We start from the raw sequence: 24751 nt of genomic DNA, 5'->3' as shown, positions 1-24751 counted from the left end.
GTTATTGCCATATTTAGAAAGGGAAGTCTGGTCCTCACCATGCTAACCAAGAGCTCAAACTCAGCCTCTCCATCAGGGTTGCAAGCCTGGGCGGTGCCTCCCTGTAAGATGTAATAAGAACTCAGTGTGCCCTACTTGGTGGCTCCCTCGCCCAAACCGCCTAACCTGGATCTCTAAGCAAAAGACAATTAGATCAGGAATGTAGGTCATTCTGTGAGCCAACTGACCTGGACTCTTCAAAAAATAGACTGAAAGCCAATGTTAGAAAAGACAAAAGGAAAAAAAAAAAAAACCCAAACTGTATAAGGGACCCACCTAGATGAAGAGAGATTAAAGTGAGGATATAGATAAAATGGTCTAGCTCTACGAGGGGTATCATCCAGCCATAGGAATGAAGGTCTGACCTGTGCTACAACACAGACCCACCCCCTGGAAAACATGGACAGTGAAAGAAGACAGCAACTTGGGACGGTAAACAGCATGATTCCGTGTACACGAAATGTCCAGGACAGGAACATCCACAGAGAGGGAAGGTAGAACAGTGGTTGCCTAAGACTTGGGGGGGGGGGGAGAGAATGCTCTTTGGGATGATGAAGATGTTCTAAGATTCATTGTGATTATGGTTGTACAGCCCTGTAAATATGTGAAAAAAAATTCCACCGGATTTATACGTTTTTAAATGGGTGAATCGTAGCCGGGTTCAGTGACGCATGCCTGTGATCCCAGCGACTCGGGAGGCTGAGGCAGGAGGATCACAAGTTCAAGGTCAGCCTCAGAAGTTAGCAAGATCCTATTCTCAAAATTAAAAAGAAAAGGACTGGGGACTTGGGTCAGTGGTAAAGTATCCCTGGGTTAAATCTTCAGTACCTAAATAATAATATTAATAACAACATAAGTGCATTATACTGTAAGTTATATCCCGACAAAGCTGTTTATGAGACGCAGAGAGAAACAGAGAAAGAGAGAGATGGGCTCAAGGGAAGGCAGCCAATATGCCCACATGTGAGAACTGAATGGATCCTGGACTGGGGAGAAGAGTAGACGGGAAAAGCCTTCTGGGGACAACTAAGGAATTTATGTACAGGCTTAGTACACAAATTTATATTATACTTTCTTAGATGTTATAATGGCATTATGTTGTCTTTCGTGCTCGAGATACATTTTGAAATATTTCTATTTAAAACAATACGCCAGGAATTTGCTTTAAAAGTTGGGGGAGAGGCATCAGGGGTGCAGAGGAGAGCATAAATGACATGAGCTTAACAAGACAGGCCAAGCACCAGCAATTGCTGAAGCTAAATGGTATAGGTCAGTGGGACTTTATCAGAGTGTAACCTCTACTTGTGCAAAAGTATGCAAATTCCCTTAATAAATATCTGTTTAAATTTTTCTTTGTCTGTAATTCCAGAGAATTCCTTTCTATTTATTTTTTAAACCCCTCCCCAGTATGCTGTCCTGACTGTACCTGGGCAGCTCTGGTAAGGACTGACGGGTGTGGCATACGCAAATTGCCTGCTAAACGGCAGTGGGCCATTCACAAGTGACTCAGCAAGACCCTGTTCCAGATGTCTTGGCAGCCTGTTCCCACACCCTACAAATAATCTTTGGGGTCCTCCTGCTTTGGTCCTAACCCCATCACTTTGCCGAGCCAAGCTGAGCTCATACTTCAGTCTTCATTCAAGTATCTTTTCTCCATTCCTGATGTCCCCCCCACACACACACCCACCCACACACCACCTAGCATACATTTCCTCTAGCCCTTATCACGGCTGAAATTACATAATCATTATAAAATCTACAGACCCCCACTTCATAAAGGCAAGCACCACATCCTTCTGTGTCTCAGTGCCTGGCAAAGATGTAAATGCTCAGTGGAACATGCAGTACCAAATTGGCAGGGAGGTAGAGCATGGCAGACATGCAGCACGCCCCCACCTTCCACCTTAAACTCAGTCTTCAATGGGGTCCCTTCAGTGTCCATGTCCCAAGTCCCATTCTCTTTTTTCCCTGGGTCTTCCTAGAAAAGTTCATGGCAAGTCAGAACAACTGAGAAATGGATCACAAAAGGACCTGTCCATGGGTGGGCAAAGGCTGGCAAGACTATTAGCCTTTGATCCCCCACCCCTCCTCCCAGTCAGGAGGTCTCCATTTACCTTCAGTGCACTGCAATAGAGTTGCATTACTGAAACTCTCCACTGGGTGGCACCAGATCACCACCACCTGTGCCCACCCATGCAGGTGTGCCCAGGCTGGGCATAGGAAGAGGCAGGACCCTCAAGAACCACTGGGGCTCTCGGCCATAGGATCTACTCATGACAGGGCATGGTGCGTACACACTCTTGGTTTCCATGAAAATTAAGTATGCCCTCCTCCCCTCAGCATGCTAATCTCCATTAGCCTGCTCAGTGAGGGGCAATTAGCAGGTGACAGAAAAATGAACACAACACTTTCTGGGGTTTGTTAGTTTGAGCTCTGTAACCTTGAACAAACCATTCTATATACCCCACACCCTGCCTTTTAAATGGGCATGTGTTCCTTTGTTGGTTCATTGATGCATGTTTCAATAATTCAGTGTAGTTGTTACGAGTTATGATTGACAGCCCGGGGTGGTGTGAGTGAATCAGCCTGCATGCTAGACAAGATGGTATACTTAGGGATCCATTGTTGGCAGTACCATCTGCAAAAACCAAACCTTAAAATTTTATGTTCAGCCTTTAGCACCTTTTTGGATGACCAACTCTGTAGGATCACAAACTAGGACAAACAGTAGTACCTTTCATATTCAAATGTTACCCTTTCACAGCCTAAAAGAACTGAATCCCTGATACTAGTATCTCCCTTTCAGCTTTTATGTTTTATAATAGAAAACTGTAGTAATACAGGTGCAGAGGCACATGCCTGCAATACCTGTGACTTGGGAGGCTGAGGCAGGAGGATTGCAAGTTCCGGGGCAGTGAGGACAGGGAAATCCTGTCTCAAAAAAATAAAAGAACAGTTGGGCATGTAGTTCAGTGGTAAAGTGACTGAGTTCAATCCCCAGTACTACAAAAACAAAAGCATCTAATGTCTTCAATAAAAATAAAATGTTTTCATTTTAAGAAATTTGAGACATAGTTAAAAATGTAACGGGAGTAAAAATTACCCGTGATTTTTGACCAAGGCTTTGCAAATTCAGCATAACTTGTGTATTTTCATCCTGGGTGATCTTTTGCTGTGGGGAGCCATCCTGTGCACCTTGGGTTATTTAGCAATGTCCCTGCATCTACTCACTAGATTCCATTAGCACCCAGTCCCCACCTGTAATAAACAAAAGTCTCCCTGATGTTACCAAATGCCCCCTGATGGAGAACCATGGTCTTAGATGCAGATAAAACCATCATAAATGTTCTGTTTTTTTTTCCCTTTTCCTCGTCTTTCTTCACATAAGTGTAGGTTTTCTTCCTACAAATAAGACTAATGATATGTATTACTTGTGTTCTGCTCTTTCTACTTGATGTTAAGTTGTGAGCATTTCCACCAATCATTGAATTTTCCTTAGAAGAATGCTTTCTGAATGGCTGCACAGTATCCCTGGCTGGTTGGATGTCAAGGATAACAATCCATTTTCCCATCTCCTCTTGCTGGACAATTAGGTCGGGTCCAATGTTACAGGGCTATAAATAATGCTTGAGAGAACAACTTGAAGCCTAAATCAGAATCCCTGAATATATTCCGAGAACAGACTCTGGAAGAGAAATTCCTATGTCAAAGGCTTATGATTCACACTATGAAATCAGATTCTGAGTTATAAATTAGTTATGCCAGTCAACATTTTCTGAAATGGTTGAGTAACAACTTCGTAGCATAGAGGGAGTCATGTAGGGAAGGAAGAATGAGGAGCTATTTCCAATGTTCTTCCTGATGATGCTCAGGGTAGCACCAGTGTTTTTTTTTTTCTTGCTATTAAACTATAAGCAGCCAGGTGTGGTGGCGGCACACCACAGCAATTTAAGACGCTGAGGCAGGAGGATGACACGTTCAAAGCCAGCCTCAGCAATTTAGTGAGGCCCTGAGCAACTGAGCAAGATTCTGTCTCAAATTTTAAAAAATAAAAAGGGCTGCAGATGTGGTTCAGTGGTTAAGCACTCTTGGGTTCAATCCCCAGTACCAAAAACAAACAAAAAGCAAAAATGAAATTCAAAAACCCTACAAGCAGAACTTAATCTGATTTCTTCAGAAAACACTTGCAAGTCAGATGACAAGTGAGTTTCCCTTACAGCCGACTGACAGAGTGTTGGGGGAGGCTATTTGGGAGCTCAGCAGCAAACACACAAATCCAGGTGTTATGAGCAGCGGGTGTGAGCAGGACAGACACATCTCTGTGTACTATTGACTAAGCCTAGATCCCTACTACTCACGCTTAGTCCCCAGCATCATCATCATTGCCTGGGGGATGGCTGAAAATACCTGCCCTATCCTAGACTTCTTGGATCAGAATCTATATTTTTAACAAGAGGCCCAGAAGACTCAGACATCATTCCCAATTTAAGAAGTCCTGACCCGTCCAAATTCTCTGCCAGAGCTAACTGAACCGAACCTGAGCCCAGCCAACGCTCAGCCTCTTGAGAAGGACTTAATGATTTTCCCAAAATTAACACTCTTGCCTGTGTAGGAGTGTCACATTTTAATTGATGGGGACCAGGAGAGCACAAGGGTTTTTTTTTTTTTTTCTTTCACTGGCTGCTACATCGAAGCCACTGAATAAGCAGCTCTTGTTCTTGTCAATATCAGCAATGTTATCGTCATAATCATCCTCAGTCATCATCATTGTCACCACCCCTGGGTTCTAGCATTTTAATTCCAAAAGAAAAAAAAAAAAAGCCTGGTGGAATTTGGAAGGTTCACTGAAAAAAACTCTTCTTTTGATAACTTGTGGATAGACAAAGTTAAGACTAGCCCTCAGCCTCTTAGAGCAGCTTTAGAACCACTGGGGAAACCACGGGCAGGGTTTCAGGTCCAGCCTGACCTGAGTCACCGCGTGAGCCTGCACAAGTCACTTCACCGGTCTGCACCTCCGTGGTCTCAAACACCGTGGGAATGGTACTGACATCTACCTCGTGCCCTTGTACAAGTGTCAACCGAGACAGCGAATGAGAAAGTGGTTTGGGGATTGTGAAACACTGCCAATGCTTTCTGTCTTCTAGCTATCTCTATGATGGCTCAGCAAGTGAGATGATCGAATTGTACTAATCAACTCCATTGTGGGTAACCTCTGGGGATGGGAGAGACAAGAGATGCAAAGGGAGAATGGCTCGCCTGCCCACACTCTAAAAGTGAAGAGAAACCTGGGCTGTATGCATCAGGAATGCAGCCAGAAGAATGGAGCCCTCTGTCCTGACAGTTAGAACCCTGTCACCCCCTCTTCCAAACCACCCTCACGGTCTAGAAAACAGACTCCAATGATCCAACCCTCTGCCCATCAGGAAATTCTAGAATACCCCGGATGTACCAGTCACTTTCCACCTAGGAGTTCGAACTGGGCTGGAGCCATGGACTCCCATGGACATCCCCCTCTCAACGAACCCTTCCTGGGCCCCTTCCTAGGCCTCCCTCAACGGGACCCCTTACCTGGGAATCACCGGTGGATTTTCGGAGACTCATGTGGGCAGTCTCTGGAGGGTGCGCTGGGGTCCCTGATGCGTGGTATCCATTCACTGCGGGGACAGAGACACGGCTCAGATGCTGTGAGGGGGCCACAAAGAGGCACCTTCGACTTTTGGCCATTCCAGTCCCTTCTCCCACCACTCCCTGGGTTCTGGGAGGCCCTCACATGGCTAAGATGGTCTCTCAGGATCTCATGGTTAGCTGCGGAGCTGGAAATGGCTCGAAAACTTCTGTCTAATCCATAGCACCCGAGTTACTGAATGGTCAGGGGGGCCGAATTTCTTTTCAGGAGGGTGTTTAACAAGAGGCGAGGTCATAGAATCCAGTGGCCAAGGCCACCAATCAGCTGCAGTCTTGGGTTCTGGTCAAAGGTCACATCTTTCTCTCTGTGGAGTCAGGTGGCCCCTTCATTACCTTCTTATAATATCTTGCCTTTCTCTCTAAAGAACTTCTCCACCCTCAGAACAGTGTGATGTAGGTACAGATTGGGTATCCCTGATCTGCAATGCTTGGGCCAGAAGGATTTCGGGTTTTGAAATACTTGCATAGACTTTAGACACTGATTGAGCATCCTTTTTTTGTGTGTGTGGGAGGGGTTGGGGAGGTACTAGGGATTGAATTCAGGGTACTCAACCCCTGAGCCACATGCCCAGCCCTTTTTTGTATTTTATTTAGAGACAACATCTCACTGAGTTGCTTAGTGCCTCCCTGTTGCCGAGGCTGGCTTTGAACTCGAGATCCCCCTGCCTCAACCTTGGGTGAGCATCCTTAACCCCCAAAATTCAAAATCTGAAAAGTTCCAACATCCAGAAGTCTTGGGATGTTCAAAAAGGTTCCGAATTTAGAGTTGGGGGCTAGGGATGCTCAACCCCTGGGACGGAATGATAACTAGATTGACTAGATGGTATGAAATCTGGCTCTGCCAACTACTAGCCAGGCAATCATATATAAACATTCTCAAATCTTATTATTGCTAAAATTAAAATAATCAGAGGCTCTAAAATTCTACCCCCTACGGACGTATGCCTCTTGGGGGACACTTCTCATTCTCCCAATGTGTGTGGATAAACCTGCTCTCCAAGTAGGGGCAGGGGAGCCCTGATTTGTAATGTCTGATCTCTGTGGCACCAACGCTTGGCCAGCTTCGGGCCCTCAATGCTGCTGCATCATCCTGACATCCCGAGTTGGCCCTGGGACCCAGATAGTCACAGTTCCCAGAGGTGGTGTGGCTCTCCTGGCTACAGTTACCTGAGCTTAGAGGGTAATTCTATTGAGTCTCCAAAACTACTTTTCTGGTGTTGACAGTCCCATGAGGGCGATAATTGCAAAAGGGATATCTGTGGGTAATGAAGTACTTCATTAAAACAGAATAGAGAGAGATGGGGACGTCGGGGAATTTTTTCCCTGAATTTAATCCCTGTGTACCACCAGTTTGAACAACCTCTGGAGACCAGGAAAGCCATCCAGCCTTATGTCCTGGGTTTGGAACTAGCACCAACACATATAGATAGTGCAGGTCAGAATTGGGGGAAGACATACCCACTGATGTCCCAAGATATATAACTGGTGTCACAATTCTTTTTGGGAAAGCTCTTCAGTACGGCAGGAAGTCAAGGAGAAAACAGCTAAAAGTCACTAACATTGACTCCAGGTTGCACATCCCTAATCCAAAATGCCTACTAGAGTGCCCACGTGATGTCACGAGTGGAAAATTCCACCCCATGAAACTTGTGCCATGCACAAAATTATGAAAAATAGTGCATAAAATTACCTTCTGGCTACGTGTATAAGGTGTGTACGAAACATAAATGAATTCTGTGTTTAGACTTGGATCCCATCCCCATGATATCTCATTATATATATGCAAATATTCCAATTAAAAAAAAATCCCTAATTTAAAATATTTCTGGTTCAAGCACTTTAGATAAGGGATATCCAACCAAAATGGAACAGCCAGGGCTGGAAGGAAACCATGGGTACTAGGATGGTGAGGACCATGTCAGGAGGAACCCTTCCCACACTGGGGGAGGTCCTCCATTCTCTAAGCTGGCAGTGAAAATCCAGGGCCCTCTGCTAGCAAGGCCACACTCAGCATGGTGCAGGTGGGCCGCTGGCTTCTCCCCGATGCACAGGGTCTGTCCATGTTCCTGAAGGGTGGACACGTACACACCAAGAAAAGAGAAAACTGGTACAGAGCACGGTCCTAGTGCAGTGGCTTGGGGAAGAAGAATCCATCAATCGATCAATGCCAATCACATCAATCCAGGCGAAAAGGCAGTTTAAGAGGAGGAAGCCAGGGCTCCATCAGGGGGGTGCCAAGGGTACTGGGGGACTCTGCTCAGGTGGGCATAAAGCTATGCCAGGGAGGCTCTGGACCCATGAGAACTCTATCCCATCACACTGGAGAGATTTCACTAATCCAATAGCATGGAGCCCACAGGGGTAAGACACAAATGCTAGAAAGTTCCAAGACAACAGGAGAGAACCTCAGGACACTGCTCTCAGTCTGGGATGGACGAGTAAACAGGAATAAGAAGAAGTAAGATCCGAATAATTTAATTTAAAAGGCTGATTGAAGTAGACGTATCAAACAGCAGACCCTGTAAAAAAGAAAGATGGCATCTTTTTCCAAGTAGCCATGGAATACTCACAATGTTGGCCATAGGTAAGCCACAAATAAACTGTCAATAAATGATCAAAGGCATAGAGAACACAGGCCGCATTCTTTGATCAGAAAGCAATAAAAGTAGATATTAATAATTAAAAAAAAAAGAGATAGACAAAGTTCCCAATCTCCCAACTCCCACACACTTGGAAAATTAAGAAAATGTCCTCATAAGTGACGTCAGGTGGAAAGAGAATGGAAGACTGTAAGTATGCAAAATTTAGAAAATGATAAGGAAAAACATAAATACCAGTGGGACAAAGCCTGCGTCATCCTTGGGAGGAAGGTCCCTAGCCTGATTATTTCATCACCAAGCCCAAAGGAATCAAAATCAATGGAATGAACATTCAACTTCAGATTTTAGTAAAGTATAAAAGGCCAAACGAAATAAAACAAAGGAATATCAACATGAATTAGTGAGTGAGGAAACGGGGTGACATCAGCAACCCAGCGCTGGCTGTGGGTGGGTGGTGTGTGTAGGTGTTATGTGTGTGGTGTATGTATGTGTGATACCTTTGTGTGGTGTATGTATATGGTATGTGTGTGTGTAATGTGTGTGGTGTGTAATGTGTGTGGTGTGATATGTGGTGTATGTGTGTGGTGTATGTATGTGATGTGTGTGTTTGGTGTGTGGTGTGTGTGGTATGTGTGGTGTCTATGGTGTATGTATGTGTGTTATCTTTGTGTGGTGTATGTGTATGGTGTGTGTGTGTAATGTGTGTGGTGCGTAATGTGTGTGGTGTGGTGTATGTGTGTGGTGTGTGTGTTTGGTGTGTGGTGTGTGTGGTATGTGTGGTGTATGGTGTCTGTGGTGTATGTATGCGTCTTATCTGTGTGTGGTGTATGTGTATGGTATGTGTGTGTGTGATGTATGTGGTGTGGTGTATGTGTGTGGTGTGTATGGTGTGTGTGTAGTGCATGTGGTTTATGTGGTATATGTGTGTGGTGTGTATGTTGTGGGATGTGTGTGTGGTGTGTATGGTGTGGTGTGTGTGTGTATGCTGTGTGTGTGTATGGTGTGGTGTGTGTGTGTGTATGTTGTGGTGTGTGTGTGTAGTGTGTGGTGTGGTGTGATGTATGTGATATATGTGTATGGTGTTTATATGGAGTGGTGTGTGTATATTTGGTGTGTGTATGATGTGGTCTTGTGTCTGGTGTGTGTGGTGTGTATGGGTAGTGGGGAGGGGTTAGAATCACAATGAAAACAGGCAATGAGCCAGCTTAAATTGGGAATGACCACAAATGCTCAGAATTGGGAACCAGAACAGATAAAAGTAACAAATATAGTAGAGTTTTTTTTTTTTTAATGGAGGAGCATATGATTTCTAATTCTATGCTAATAAAAAACAAACTTTTCATAAGATTCAAATTATCAACATGGTTTCAAGGAACAGTAGAAATGCCCCAAAGAGCCAAATCTTTGAAAAAGGACTTCCCTATCAAAGGCACTGAACCCAGACGGTTTTATAGGCAAATTTGTTCAGGCTTTCAAGAAAGAAACACCCAGGCACAAACCGTACCAGAGCGCAGAAACGTGGCCGGCTTCCCAGCCTCTGTACAAGACCAACATCACCCTGATCCTAAAACCAGAGAAAGATAATGCAAAACAGAACCAGAGTTCAGTCTGTGGAAATGAAACGCACACATTTTCATCCGGGCATGTAATGTCATCAAAGACAACCAAGGTTGTTCCTAGCTCCTTGAGGGCAGAGGCTGTCCTGACCCCAACTTGCCCCCTTCACAGGACCTCAAAGTGCACCCCCAATAGGCTGCTGTCAGTCTCCCAGCCCAGCATCCCCAGGCTCCTAGTCGGGTAGACTAAGAATGGCCAGGGACTACTAAATGCAGGGGAACCCTGCTCCTAATCCAATCTCTTGTTCTCTCTCCAGTTCTGGTCTTGTTAGCTGTTGGCTAATTACTACTCATGTCAAAACAATTACCAGGAAAGAAAAACTAATTTTCCATTCAACCACTGCTCCCTACACAGCAGCTCTCCTCTGACAACCTGTCTCGTTGCATCTCGCTCTAAACACTCCCAGGCACGTTCAGAAAGCTGATGGGTGGAGATCAGAGCAGTGAAGGCCCAGAAGATCATAATTGTCTTTCCTCATCCTCTGGGCTCCTAACTCACCAAGCATCAGCCACAGAGCAAATGGGGCCAGAGTGGGGGGTTTCGGCTTCTGAGACCTCTGGCCTCCAGGAGGAGAAGTAAGATTGGTCAAGGATCACTCATAACTCTAAGAAACATAATTAGATTGGGGATATAAGGAGTGTAAAATGCCAAACTCAGGCTTTTTTAAGTTAAAAAAAAAAAGGGGAACAAAAACTCTCTGTAGTAACTTTGGCAACTTCAAAAGTAAATATAAACACAGGTGCACACATATACATGCACACAGCTCCTCATGGACTGTCAGACAGATAAGGAGAGTGCTTGGGAGATTTAAGCTGATAGGAGGGGACAGATATTTGGGCAGAAAGGAGGAAAAGGAGGTCAAGGTGGGAGGAAGTAAATAAAAACGGGGAGAAGAAGGAACATTAGAAAAGTTACTCAAAGTTGGGCATGGTGGTGCACACCTGCAATCCCAGCAACTCAGGAAGCTGAGATAGGAGGATCACCAGTTCAAGGCCAGCCTCAGCACCTGGCTCCAAGCAACTTAGCCAGACTTTGTCTCAAAATAAAATAATTTTAAAAGAGAAAAAAAATCTGTCCCTGACACCCTCTTACCCCTCCTTGGAGTTCTTAGGCCATGGTTCTTGAAACCCACCCATCTATCATTTCTTGCTCCCCTGCTACTGTGTCCTGGGAGGCCTTGCAGATTCCCCTTCGGTCACACTCACCTCCAGAGCTTGCACTCACCTCCAGAGCATTCCGAATTTGTCTACCCTGGTGCATTTCCTTCCCTCCACCCATCCTCTCTCCTTCCCTCCCCTCCTTCCTTCCATCCACCCATCATCGTATATTAAAAACAGTGGAACAGAACATTCTCCCAGCTGTCATCAAGAGCACCACGTCTGCAGGGTGTTTATTGCAAATACTAAGCAGTAAAGGTCAGGGCTAGGGTCCTATGGTCCAAAAAGCTTAGGACAAAGGCCTGCGTGATTCACGTCCAAATCGTTCACACACAGTAGGCCTTTTAAAACACAGATGTGCACCATGAACCTCACAAGCATCAATGTGCATCAGGCACTTCCAGGTGTTATGCAGACACAGAGCCCATCTGGGGCAGTAGAGCAGAACTGCCCTGGAGCCCACTTTGGGAAACACAGCTGCGGCTGTGGGGACACAGACTCTGAAGTCAGGAAAGCTTTGGGGTTGGTTGTGCGCTCAGCATCTCTGATGGTTCTGATTGCCACGGACGCCTCTTGCCCCTGGTACTGTGTCTTGGGAGGCCCTGAAGGTTCCCCTTCCGTTGCACTCACGTCCAGAGCATTCAGTGTTTGTCTACCCTGGTGCATTTCGGGGAGCAGTTTTACCCAAACAGCTTTCTGTTGCGATAATTTTGGTCTGGCTCCCTGGACCTCACCATCGTCCCTGGCTAAGATGTAGACTGTGCTCCCCAAGATGGACCCGTCAATCCATGTTTGCCTGTGGTTGTGAATGGTTGCAAACCTGGGGCTATGCTCCAGGGGCATCAAAGGTTCAACAGGTCTCTGTAGAGTCCCTAGAGCCCCAGCCCACAGGAACACAGCATCTAAAGGAAGAAGCATGCCCCTTTCCAACAGGGTTGCACACCAGGGCAACTTCAGAAGTCAACAGGGATCTCTGGTTTAGGGCTGTGGAAGCCACTCTGAGCCTGACCATTTGCTAATTCTGCAATGAGAGAGGGTCTGTGGTTGTGAAGGTGACAGGTGAGCTGGTCAAGGCTTCCTGATCTGGGGCAGAAGGTGTAGTTGAGGGGAAGGGCCTGGATGCTGCAGCCCCTCCCCCAGGGCGTCTGATCAGGACAAGCACAGCTGTCTGTCTGTGCATGCATCTTCCTGGCTGGCTCTTGGTGCTCCTAGCTAGGTCCTCCCTGATCTTGGGCCTCTGCAAAGGCACCTGCTCTCTGCACTTTCATCTGGGTTCTCTGGAGCTCTGGCTGGACTCATTCCCATAGCTAGGCAAAAACAGATCCTGAACCCGGTTTTCTGAAACACCTCCCCAAACCCCTGCCAGGGCAAGTTCAGTTAAAAACGACATTCCCTGTATCCTTAAGAAATACTCAAATCAAGTTCAATGCGCATCCTGGGCTCAGAGGCTCAGAAGAGAATTCCCTCTCCGCATTTGCTCTGTGGGATACAGTTAGTAAAATCGTCTGTGAATTGCCACTGCCACAGCTGACTATTTAAACTCAGACAAATCAGGTTCGAATAAAATCTAAGTGGAACGCGATGGCCAGGATTGGATCCTACACCAGGAAAAGGAAATTAGTGGGAAAAAACATGAAATCTGAATAAGGCCCCATGTTGAGGTAATAGTAAAGTGTGATGTTAATTTCATAATTATGACAAGTGGACTGGGGTCATAGGTGACATTAACAGGGGAAACTGAGCAAAGAGTACACAGGGAGGCCTGGGGTACAGCTCAGTGGTAGAGTGATCACCTAGTACATGCAAGGTCCTGGGTTCCATCCTCAGAACCTCCCCCACCCCAAATTTTTTTTTTTTAAGAAAAGGAACATAATAGGGCCTCCCTGGACTGTCTTCACCACTCTTCTATAAGATTATCCTCCAAATTTTAAAAAGCTATTAAATTAAGTCAAATCGACACTAGCCACATCCCAAGTACCCAATAACCATGTGCAGCCAGAGACTGCCCTGTTGGACAGCAACATGGACCGTTTCTGTGGTCACACGCTGTGCTACGGGACATCAGTGCTGGGGACTGTCATTCTTTCTACTCGGTGACTCACATGTGACATTCCCAGAACCTCATTTGTCACTGACATTTTCTTTCCCTCGGCCTGTTACTATTTCTTTCTCTACAAATCAATATTTCCACGGTGCATGTGCCACGAGCCCAGAGATGGGTTTTTCATATTTGCAGCGGTTACTGAAGAGCATCGCAGGATTTCTGTTGTGGTTTTTACTCCTTCTCACTGAGAAATCCTGGCATTGGCCAGGAAAAAAAAAAAAAAAAAAGACCCTACAGAGTTGACATGGCTCCATAACTCTGCTGACATTAAACGCAGGGTGGTGGTGGGGGGGATGCAGGCAAAGCCCCAGCCAGTGCATTCAAGCCCCAGTCCATTCAAAGAGTGGAATGGAATGCAGAGGTTGGGTATGTTTCCAGATCTCTCCCTCCCCACCTGGTAACCTGGTTGGCTTTGCTTAGCAACATCCAACACATCTGCACCAAGAAGGGACCAGCCCCGCCAAGGGTGGTCCTTCAATCCCTCTCAGAAGCCCACTGCAAAAGGATCTGCCTCCTGCGGGTTTGGAGAGGTTCCTTTGCACACCCAGGGACATTCTTCCTGACCTGTGTTGCCACGTTCTCCTTCGGGAGCCCCCAGAGGGGAGGTTTGTGGTCAGGACACATGGCTGGGTTTTCCACACAGCTCTAACCCCCACTTTGCAGGTAATCCCCCCTCACCACTCCTGCTAACCAAGAAGAGTCTTAACACAGCCAAGTGCAGCCTGACAGCTTCCTGGGCAGACAGCACAACTCTATAGCATTAGCTCCCCAGCCACAACTTGGTGAATGAAATCCCAGCACATTCCTCACGTTTACCAGGCTTGACCGGCTCCGCCCCCACCAAACCCAAACCCCTCCTCATCTACATACCACCCCCAGCTGGTCCCCGCCTTCCAGACAGGCTCAGGGGCCCACCTTCAGTTCTCAAACCTACCACTCTTGATCCTGCCTCAGGTCCTTTGCACTAGCTGGTGCATGGCCCCAGAACCTTCCCCCCTTACACACACACACACACACACACACACACACACATCCATCTTGTCATTGTCCCTAAACCTTGACCTAAATGTCACTTCCTCACGGAGGCCTTCCCTGATTCCCTAGTCACTCTCTGTCACATTCTTTACATCAGAATGTGCAAGGAATACCTGGCATATTTTGTGCATGTGCTTGTTTGCAACTGCCCCATTTGTTAGGTTCCCTGGGAGCAGAAATCAGTGTGTCTGTCTTGTCTGGTTGCCAGATTCCTGTTCCCGAGAACAACAGCTCGCATATTTTGGAATGAGAAGGTGGCACCAAGTGGCTTTCACAAAATGAAAGAGACCAAGACACAAGCTCCTCCCCTAACCCAGAGGGGGTGGGGGTTGGGAGAAACATCCCCCCCCCACAGCCCAAGAATGCAGAGCAGTGGGGGTGATGGTTGTTTACAGACTGGGGATCAAACCCAGGGGCCGTCTACCACGGAGCCACAGGTCCCGAGCCCTTTTTATTTTATCTTGAGACAGGGTCTTGCTAAATTTCTGAGGGTCTCTCTAGGTTGCTGAGGCTAGCCTCTGACTTGCGATCCTATTGCCTCAGCCTCCTGAGTCATTGGGATCCCATCCCCACAGGGCCTGGCTGGGAATTGAGATTCTTGAAACAACATCGTATCTTTGTTGCATCTCTATTTCTTTTGCCAGAAGAAAACTCAGCCTCTTGAAAGCTGTCTGCAAAACTGAATGAGGAAAGAAATTAGGGTGGGGGGTGGGGAGAAAAAAAAAATTAGCTGTGCCCTACAGGGAGAAATACCAATGTGGCTACTACTTTATTCTTTATTATGAAATTTAGGTTCAAAAATGGGTAAGGAAGACGTCAAAATATCCTGAATTCTGTTATTGCCTGACTGGTGGGTTCTCTTCCCTTTCATCCCAGTGGGTGGATGGAGTCACAGAGACATCTTCAAGCCCCGGGGTAGAAAGCTTTGAGCCTTAGTGAGCCAAGAGGGCTGGCCAGGCCCTCAGCCAGGACCCTCCTTCTGGCTCAGAATCTGTGAATGGGGAAAGCAGAGGCCCTGCAGGGAGAGGCAAAGAGCCCAAGGCCACAGTTTAACAAGTTGTCATCTCACAGATCTAAAATGCCATTGAGTGTTAGACGCACCCGGGTTTTTAAGTATGCTTAAAACAGAAAAAAAGATGTCTCCAGTTCAATTAGGATATACGATATGATGTTGATGCCTCGATGTGTCTGATGTCCAAGATACTAAAATGTAGGGGCGTGTCAACAGATGGGCCTTAGGATCAAGGACAAGTTCTTCCTGCTGGGTGCTGGGCTTGGGACTTACCAGCACTGAACTGATGTCCTGAGTCACCTGAGAGCAAAGCTTCCTACCCTGGGTACCACTGTCATTCGGGTTCCTCATCAAAAGTCTCCAGTCTCTTCGGTGGGGCCTCCCCGTGCACTACCGGGTGTTTAGCCGCAGGCCTGGCCTCCACCCAGTAGATGCCTGTGGGTACCTCCCTGCTATAGTGACAGTCAAGAATGTCTTCAGACATTGCCATATGTCTCCAGGAAGACAAAGTCTCCTTGGAGTTGAGATTAGAACTTAGCCAGTCTGGGGCCTGTTGTGAGTAAGCCAAGATTGGGACAAGTTTCCAGTCTGAACTTGAGTACAAAGCCCCTTTCCCCAGAGCACCCGATGGGCCCAAGATTCTGTGGACTTGGCCGCCTTCGAGCCCTGGAGTGGAGAGCAAAAGGGGAAGAGTCACTGTCCACACTGTCCAGCCTGGGCCACCTTGGCAATGCATTGCTGAATCTGACTCTCTCCACCATATCACCCTCCTTAGAGGCTCAGTACCAGCTCAGCACTGGGCAGAGAGGGCTCTTGTCTATGGGGGGGTAGGGGTGAGGGGGAATAGGGATTGAACCCAGGGACGTACCACCACTGAGCTACAATCCCAGCCCCTTTTATTTGTTATTGAGACAAGGTCTTGTTAAGTTGCTGAGGCTGGCCTTGAATTTGGAATCCTCCTATCTCAGCCTTCAGGGTTGCTGAGATTATGGGTAGAGCCACCACCCTGGCATGAAAGAGCTCTTGATATGCTTGCTGGGTGAAGGAGGAGGCCTGCAAACCCGGGGTCTCTGGCCAGGGTTCTGAGCCAGCTCCTTCCAACTCTCCTTCAGCTGCCTGTGGATCCTGGAGCAGAGCTGGCTTTGGAGAGGTGATCCCAGGGACTCAGAGGGCAGAGCCTGACCAGCCCCACCAGCCAGGTGTCCACCCTGCCACTCCCACAGGCCAAGCTTCCCTCTGGCCCTAGAGCTGTCCTCAACTACTGCCCGGACCACTCAGGCCAGAAGAAGGGGCTGTGTTTTCTTTCTAGCATTCAGCTGGCCTAGAGCCAGCCAGGAAAGAGGGCCACACCTCCCATCATTCACGCTGGCATTTCTATTGTCAAGAAAGCCCAGAGAACAACAAGGAAAGAGGAGGCAGTGGTTTGGAATTGCCTGTTGTCACACAGCAGCTACAAAGGCTCCGTGGGCCCATTTCTGGGCTCTTGGTCTGAGAATGAACCACTTGCCATCTCCCCTAGGAAACCAGCAACGAATGTCTCATTCTCCTTGTGCACAACAAAGTTCCTTTTAAAAACAGTTACTGTAACTAAAAAAGAAAAAAAATACACATGTGTGTGTGTATGTGTGTGTATCACTTATACACACATATATATATGTACATATTTTAAATTCAATACAGATTTCAAAATTTAAAAAACTGCTGGGCAGAGTGGTGCACATCTGTAATCCCAGCAACTCTGGAGGCTGAGGCAGGAGGATGGCAAGTTTGAGGCCAGACCCAACAATGAGTGAGGGCCTGTCTTAAAAGATGATGATGATGATGATGATAATAATAATAATAATAATAAAAGGGGGCTGAGGATGGAACTCAGTGGTAGAGCACCCCTGGGTTCCATCCCAAACAAAAACAAAAAGAAAAAAAAAGAAAAAAGAAAAAATACTTAGCAGAAAATAGTCACTCACCTCTCCAAAGCCTTGCTTGATTCCCTAGAGGTTATGTCTCTATTATTTTAAGTTCTGAGTCTTTCTGCTGGCCAAGACTTTCATGTCCAGGGTTTGCAGGCCTCCTCCTTCACCCAACAAGCACATCAAGAGCTCTTTCATGCCAGGGTGGTGGCTCTACCCATAATCTCATGGTTTTATTTTTTGGTACGTCAATGGCAGACGGTACCCAGAGACTGCTGCTCTGACAAGGTGAGGCTCTGGACCCCTGGCACCAGAGTGCTCTTATTCAATCCCTCTTCCTTCAGTTACCTGTTTTGCTTCAGGGAAATTATTTACACCTCTGACTACTTTGTTTGGAGAACTTTTTGAGGACTCTCCCCTCCTCCTCCACAGACAATGAGGATGTCACCACTGCACATTGTGCCCTCCCCTGTCCAGATAGACCCTCTGCCACATGTTCAAGCTATTAACATTTAAATTTCCAACCATCCTCTGCCACCAGCTAAACTCCTAAAGGTGAAAGCCGTCAAATGTGGGTTTTCTACACCATGTAATATGGAGACGTTGGTGAATTCATTCAATGAGGAAGTCTGGCTCTGCCCAGGGAGACTGGGGAGGAGAGAGAGAGAGAGAGAGAGAGAGAGAGAGAGAGAGAGAGAGAGAGAGAGAGAGGGGTTGAGGGGAGGGGAAAACAAAGCAGAGCTAGGGGTGTGGCTCAGTGGTAGAATGCTTCTCTAGTATGTCTGAGGGCCTGGGTTTCAACTTCAGCATGCACAAAAAAAGTTTTTTTTTTTTAAAGGAAGAGAGACCAAATCCACACTCTCAGTTGGCTCAATGGTGTGGCAAAATCCACAGGGAAAAAACTCTTGAGTTCAGTAAAGCAACACAGTGCTGTGATCCAGAGGAAATGTGTGAGGGCACTAAACAGAACAGTCAGGGAAGGCTTCCTGGAAGAGGTGACATCTCAAAAAGGCTTAAACCACAAGAAATCAGAAACTCTTCTCCTGGCTGATAGGCCCTGCAACCCTCCTCCTGATATCTCAGAAGTACACTCCACCGATCACACGCATGTTGACCTTGAAGGCCTCCATTAGAAGACAGAGAACTCACATTCTTACAAAGAATCCCATTACCTTTCCAGAATGTTCTGTTTGAGAGCTGCCCTGTGCAAATGGGTCTCCTTTTAGTTGCTACTCTTTGATGCCCACCAAAGCCACACACAGGAGTTTTGTCTCCACTTCAGGGATGATCTCTTGATACTTGACTTCACCCAACCATCTCCTCACCCAAAGCCCCCCGAGTGGGCAGGAGCGTGAGGCCACCACAGCTGTCACCGTCACTACCAGGGAGTTACCAAACTGCTGGGCAACAGGCGTTAAGGGAACTGCCCGGCCTGACCCCTCCCCAGGTCTGGGCTATAAGATCCCAAAGCAGGGCTCAGCCCCCAGGACCCAGAGTCTCGGCCCGGGAGGTGGATGTGTGGCCTCTCCCCATTGCCCCGAATGGGTGCGTGGACCGTACCTGTTGGAGGCAGAGAGCTCCTGTGAGGGCCAGGGCTGGCTGGAATCCCAGGAGAACTGCTGGGACGTTCCCAGGTGGTCTCTGGTCAAAGACAAAAAACAAAATCACTTTAAGAATTTCATTGCATAGAACTTGAGTCTCCCAGAGCCACACGAGATGGTTTCCGCCCACACACCTGTCCCTTGTGACAACAGAGCTGCTCTTTGCTGGGGGGCCTTTCTCCAAGTGGATGGGTCAGAGGAGGTAGGCTCCCAGCTGGGATCCCCTAAAACATCCCTAGGAACCTCACCCTACCTGCCCCTCCACTTCTGTCCTCAATGCTCCAAAACCTAGTCCCGGGCCCCCAGCTGCTGACTGGGCATTTCTTCCCAAACGCCCACTGTCACCTGATAACTCCAAAGCATGCAGGAAGGAGCCCTGGTCCTGGATCTGTCGTCAGGAGCCCTCTCCCAGCTGGGGATGGATTTCCAAGGACCTTTCCCGACTCTACGATTCTACCCTTTCTGCCTGGTTTAGAACTGGGGCCACGTATCTCCAGGGCACCTCTCCCTCTTCTGATGAGCCACACAGTCCAATCAGAAAGAGAAGTACTCCTGCAGCTCTATTATCAGGACTAACTAGACCTGTTTGGCGGTTGGGAACACAGACTTCTTACAAGTTATCTGGTGATAAGAATAATATTCTCTGGGCTGGATATGGGGACACATTCCTGTAATTCCAGTAATTTGGGAGGCTGAGGTAGGAGGATTGCCGATTCGAGGCCAGCGTGGGTAATTTAGTAAGACCCTCCCTCAAAATCAAAACAGAAAGAACTGAAGGTGTAGCTCAGTGGTAAAGGGCCCCTGGGTTCAACCCCCCCAGTACAAAAACCAACCCAGCAAACAAAAATCCCCCAATCCAACTTTCTCACTATATAAATTTGAAAGTTGAGGAAAACACATAGAAAAAAAGTAAGTATTGCTATAATCCCATACCAGAGGTCATTGCTATGGATATTTGGTGTCTACATGTCCTTTCGTTAAGTAAGCATGTGTTCATGTTTAAAATGAGACAAAAGTCATACTGGGCTTTGGCTTCATGCCCCAACTTTTGTGACTACCTTTCCCAAACCCCATAGCACAGGGCTGAGGCTTGAGGGGTAGCAGCCACTCGGTTTGGCCTCCTACCACCAGCATAACCTGGGCCAAGCTCCTTATCCTCTCAGACCCTCAGTTTCCTCCTCTGTTAAATGAGTTCAATGATGTTTCACATCTGAGAGGGTTGTTGATATAATGCCAAATGCTCATATTGAACTTTTCCGTAGTTATTTATGGGTAGATATAATAAAATATAAAAAAAATTTAAAAAAAAGAAAAAATTGAAAAAAAAAATTCTATCACCTGGGAATTTGTTTCAAACACTGAAATCAAAACCAAAACCCTTTTGATGGCTTCTCTCCACTGGGATTTAAAAGAACTGAGTTCCTTCTCGGCAGGCTGGTGCACGCCTGAAATCCCAGCGGCTCCTCTGGAGGCTGAGGCAGGAGGATCGAGAGTTCAAAGCCAGCCTCAACAACTTAGCAAGGCCCAGAGCAACTCAGAGAGACCCTGTTTCAAAATAAAAAATAAAAAGGGCTGGGAATGTGGTTTAGTGGTTAAAGCACCCCTGGGTTCAATCCCTGGCACCAAAAAATAAAAAAATAAAATAAAATGAAAGCCTTCAAGGACAGGCCATTTACATGCTGGGTGACCTCTAGAATCACCTACGCTCTGTATTCTGTCAGCTGTACAATGGGGATGACAACCGGACATAAAGAGGGTTGCAATGAACGTTAAGTAGGTTGATGTGCATCCAGCCCCTAACGTTGGGCACAGGGCCACACAGAAAGAAGCCAGGCTAGAAATGGAAACACGATGGGACTTCCATGAGCAAACCACTTCCAAAAGAGCAAGATGAGGCTGGCCCAGAGCAGGTGCTAGCATGCTCAAGGCCCTGGGTTCCACTCCCCAGAAAACAAACAAACACCCCAAAAACAACCAGGAAGGAGAGCTTCCCCCACAAAGCAGCCACCTGGGGCAATTGGAAATGATCCAGGTTAGCAAGTACAAGGAGAGAAGCCTTCCAGGCCTCAATGTAGAGGCCAGCTCTCCAGAGGGATGCAGAGCCTCCTCCAGCAGCCTCCTGAACTGTTCAATGCGATACTGTACCAGCAGCTTCTCTAAATACTGCATGTCGAAAAGTCAAGCTCTGTCTTTGTGTCCCTGGTGCTTGGTGGTGGCTTCCGGGTAGTAGGGACACAAGATGGATAAATGGGTGATTGGATGGAAGGAGCAGTCAAGGCAGGCGCCTGCTACAGTCACCAGGTAAAATAGCAGAGTCCACACATCAGCTGGTTGGTCTTCTTTTTTAAAATAAGGTCAGGGACATTAGTCACCAGAGGAAAGACTGGGCTCCATCAGGGGCCATGCAACAGGCTCAGCCTAGCCTGTCCATGTCCTGGCCAGACTTGTCTGGCCCAAGACACAAAAAGACAGCTGAGAGCCTGGAGCCTGGGGGAGTGCAGCCAGACCAGGCCTGGCCAGGCCATCTGGAGAGAGCCACTGGGGCTCTGGCTGGGTGACCTCACTAACATCAGAACCAACCCCATTCAGATGACCATACCACCCACAGGGAGGGAGTGGGAGCCGTTTCCAAGTCTTTTCCAATAAAACACTCCCTGATCTGCTGATGATGCTTGACCAAGCCAAGGGGAGATTGAAGCAGGCTGCCCAGAGTCCAAGGAACCCTGGATGGAGGCCCTTTTGCATCCTCTGGGCTTCCTTCCCCAGGGCCCTAGGTCATCCCAGGTGACCGCCTACACTCCTGCTAACAGTCACTGCCATGAAGGCCTCGGTCCCTGTGGGAAGCATAATGAGGTCAGGGTGGAAGGAATGAGACCCTCTTCCCACCCAACCTGAGCCACACACATTTTTTTCCCTAATGGCAACAACTCTGCATGGACCTTTTCCACTGAAGCCAGCGAAGCCAAGCACACACAAATGTCTGACCACGAGTGAAACCAGCCCCAGAGAGCTGGTCAGTGCTCAGAGTCAGGGATGCTAATCCCACCCCCATCAGTGAATGGGTGCCTGATTTGTGAATGTCTGTAGCTGGGACTTGTAAAGAGAGAGTATCACTGAAAAGTTGAAAGCTAGGTGGATCTGAGCTTCAAAGCACAAACTTTGAAATAATAATGATGGCCAGGCGCAGCGGCTCATGCCTGTAGTCCCAGTAATTTGGGAGGCTGAGGCAGGAGGATCACAAGTTCAAAGACAACCTCAGCAACCTGTCCCAAAAATAAATAAGTAAGGGGCTGGGGTTGTGGCTCAGTGGTAGCACGCTCGCCTAGCATACATGAGGCGCTGGGTTCGAACCTCAGCACCACATAAAAACAAAATAATGTGTCCAACTAAAACTGAAAAAAAAAATACATAAATAAGTAAATATTTTTTTTTTAAATAAATAAATGGATAAGAAAGACTGGGGATGTAGCGCAGTGGTTAAAGTCCCTTTGGGGGTCATTTCCCAGTACTGGAAAGAAGGAAGAGAAGAAAGAGGGGAAGAGAGAGAGGAAGAAAGAAGGAAGGAAAACTTAAAACATTTTCAAAACCGTGAGCCATGTAGGAGTTATTAATTTTAAACAGTCACTTTCAGACTTCATTTTCCCTTGTCAAGATTTCCTGCGTTAGGAGCAATGCAGGGTTAAAGTCACAAGGAATCCCTGGACTAGGCCTCTAAAGGTCGCAGGAGGGATCTGCCACAAGCCCATCTTTAAGCCTTGGTGGCCCCTCTGGGTCTCCTGCCTTGGCCTTGGCCTTGGCCCATTTCCTTGGCCGGGTGCTTACTCTCTGCTGCCCCCAGTGGCCATAGGTGAAATAACCGCAAGCATCAACCCAAAGGAGAAAGTTTGGGGGCCTTTAGCAGTCATTGATATGAGATCCATGAAGTCCTCTCCTCTTTGTTCTGTGACATGACCCAGTGGCCACCTCCAAGCGGGCTTCCTGGACTGGGCCACCACATTCCCTCAGCACCTCCAGTGCCCATGATATGCCCCTTATGGATGTTATCTCTCTCCATCCAGCTGGTCAGTGCTCCAGAGGTGGAGGTTATCTTGGGCTCTGTCCTAATACCCTCCAGAGGGGCAGCAGGAGCTTAAGTGTATGGGCCAGAGTGTTTCAGAGACCATCCATGGGCCTCTGCATCTCTGCATGCGTCCCTGGTGGCACTTCCTCTACCCCCAAGGACGGAGATGCTGCTGGGATCTGTGGGTGTCTTGCTCAGGCAGGGCTGGAGGGAAGAAGGAGCTTAGGCTAGGACATTCCCCAGTCCCCGGCCCGGGAGCCAGCCTCCTCCAGGCTTGCTTCTCACCCTGTGGGCATACAGAAGATTCCTGAAGGGTCCAGTGGCACCAGGAACAACAGCTCCATTAAATCATTACAGAAAGTCTCACTCGGGAAGCCTCCTCCCAATCCACGTCTGGCTTCTACAAAGGTACCCTGACTCTGTTCTCACACAGCTCAGATTCCCTGGCAGGAAAAGACTCTCAGTAAATAGGAAAACACAAACGCTTCTCTCCAACATCTGCCACCTCCAGCAGACTGTAGAGTTCACCACAGCTACTGGGTCCCAGAGTCTGTATCCTGATAGACTCTAAGTCCTGGGGACCTGAGATCTTCCAGGGGGTCAAGCATGGGGTGGTGGGGGAGAAGGGGAGGGGTAAAAGCTAAAACCCTTTCACTTCTCAGGAGTTGGTAGAAGCCCTCACACAGCCTGATACCCAGGAAAACTCCCTTGTGCAATGAGACTCCTCTTGCTCTGAAGAAGAAGAGAATTTGGAGACGGGGGCTTAGTTGTAAGAAATAAAAGAAGTGGAATAAAGACCTGGCTCTGGTGTTTTAAGATACTCCTTAATTATTTTGAGGCAGTCTAAGGTCCTTAGGAATCCAGGGATTGGCTTATAGACAAACGCTTACATCCCAGGTGGAGTCCTTGTAACTGAATGACCACGTTCCTCAGCCTGTTTCCTTGTTGGGAAGTGGGGATGACAATACAGTAGTCCTAGGCTTGTGATCTGTGAAGTCCACGTGGCACTTACAGCTTCCAGCAGTTTCTGACAGAGAGCAAACCCTCACAGACTCCAAACACCAATATCCTCTCCAGACCTTTCCCCTCTCCTCTGCTTCCCAACTTCCACCCCAGATACCAACTCCCTGCCTCAACCCTTTATTTCATGCCTCTATAGAGGACGTCTCCTAGAGAGGGGTGAAGCAGGGCTCTCTCTGATGCTGAAGAGGAGACCAAATGCCTTCTTGAATATTGCTGAAGCTGTTGGGGTGTCCCTAAGTGAACCACAGAAACATCACTATCAGTGTCTCCCAATTTCCTACTCCAACAACTCACAAGATCTTAGAGTAATTCCATGATTCACAGGGGGTCAGTGGCGCTGGTGCCAAATTTGATAGATAACACAGGCTGATAACACCAATGGGATGTACCCGGGCCCTGTGGTGCACCGGTTCTTTGACATGTGCCTGAAACAGGCTCTGGTCTGGCTCTGGCTTTCCCAGAGGCCCTGGTAAAGGGCAGAGCCAGAGTTGGCCAGAGAATCCTTGATTCACCAACCTCCTTATAAGTGCAGACCGGCACAAACACAGTGGGCATCTCTAGATCATCTACCCCAACTTGGGTTGAAGGGCAATGAGGATTGTAGGAAGACACATGTTCTCATTGAGCCCATAGTGTGCCAGCTCACAGGCATGATGCCCCATCTTACAGTGCAAGAAGACTGTGAGCAGGTGCCAAGAAAGAACCACTATCTAATCCCAAGGGTGGGGATTTGGAACACAGAAGTTAAGCACAGGTCCTTGACAAAGCTCTGGTCTCATTGCCCAAATTTGGTTACTCATCCCAATCACTGGGGCTATTTATTAGAAACACAGATTCTCAGACCTGGAGATTCTGGTTTGGCAGGTTTGAGTGGGAACCCAGAAATCATCATTTTTATTAATCAATCTCAG

At 47.6% G+C, this 24751-nt stretch overlaps 1 protein-coding gene across 4 annotated transcripts in view; it reads right to left on the bottom strand.

Annotated features, from left to right (window-relative positions):
* Positions 1-24751, bottom strand: part of Gas7 (growth arrest specific 7) — a 230518-nt gene that overhangs the window by 42679 nt on the left and 163088 nt on the right. For 3 of the 4 annotated variants that reach the window (XM_027946793.2, XM_027946799.2, XM_027946798.2), the window contains exons 3-4: positions 18717-18797; positions 5608-5693 (exon numbers count right to left, since the gene is read on the bottom strand). In XM_027946793.2, coding sequence (XP_027802594.1) covers positions 5608-5693; positions 18717-18797 — 167 coding nt within the window. The remainder of the gene's footprint in view (positions 1-5607; positions 5694-18716; positions 18798-24751) is intronic. The other variant, XM_027946796.2, reaches the window with a different exon arrangement.

This window comes from Marmota flaviventris, chromosome 17 (genome assembly GCF_047511675.1).
Source record: "Marmota flaviventris isolate mMarFla1 chromosome 17, mMarFla1.hap1, whole genome shotgun sequence".
Classification (NCBI taxonomy): Eukaryota; Metazoa; Chordata; class Mammalia; order Rodentia; family Sciuridae; genus Marmota; species Marmota flaviventris.
Note: the sequence above shows the minus strand (reverse complement) of the source record. Positions and strands in the feature narration are given on the sequence as shown.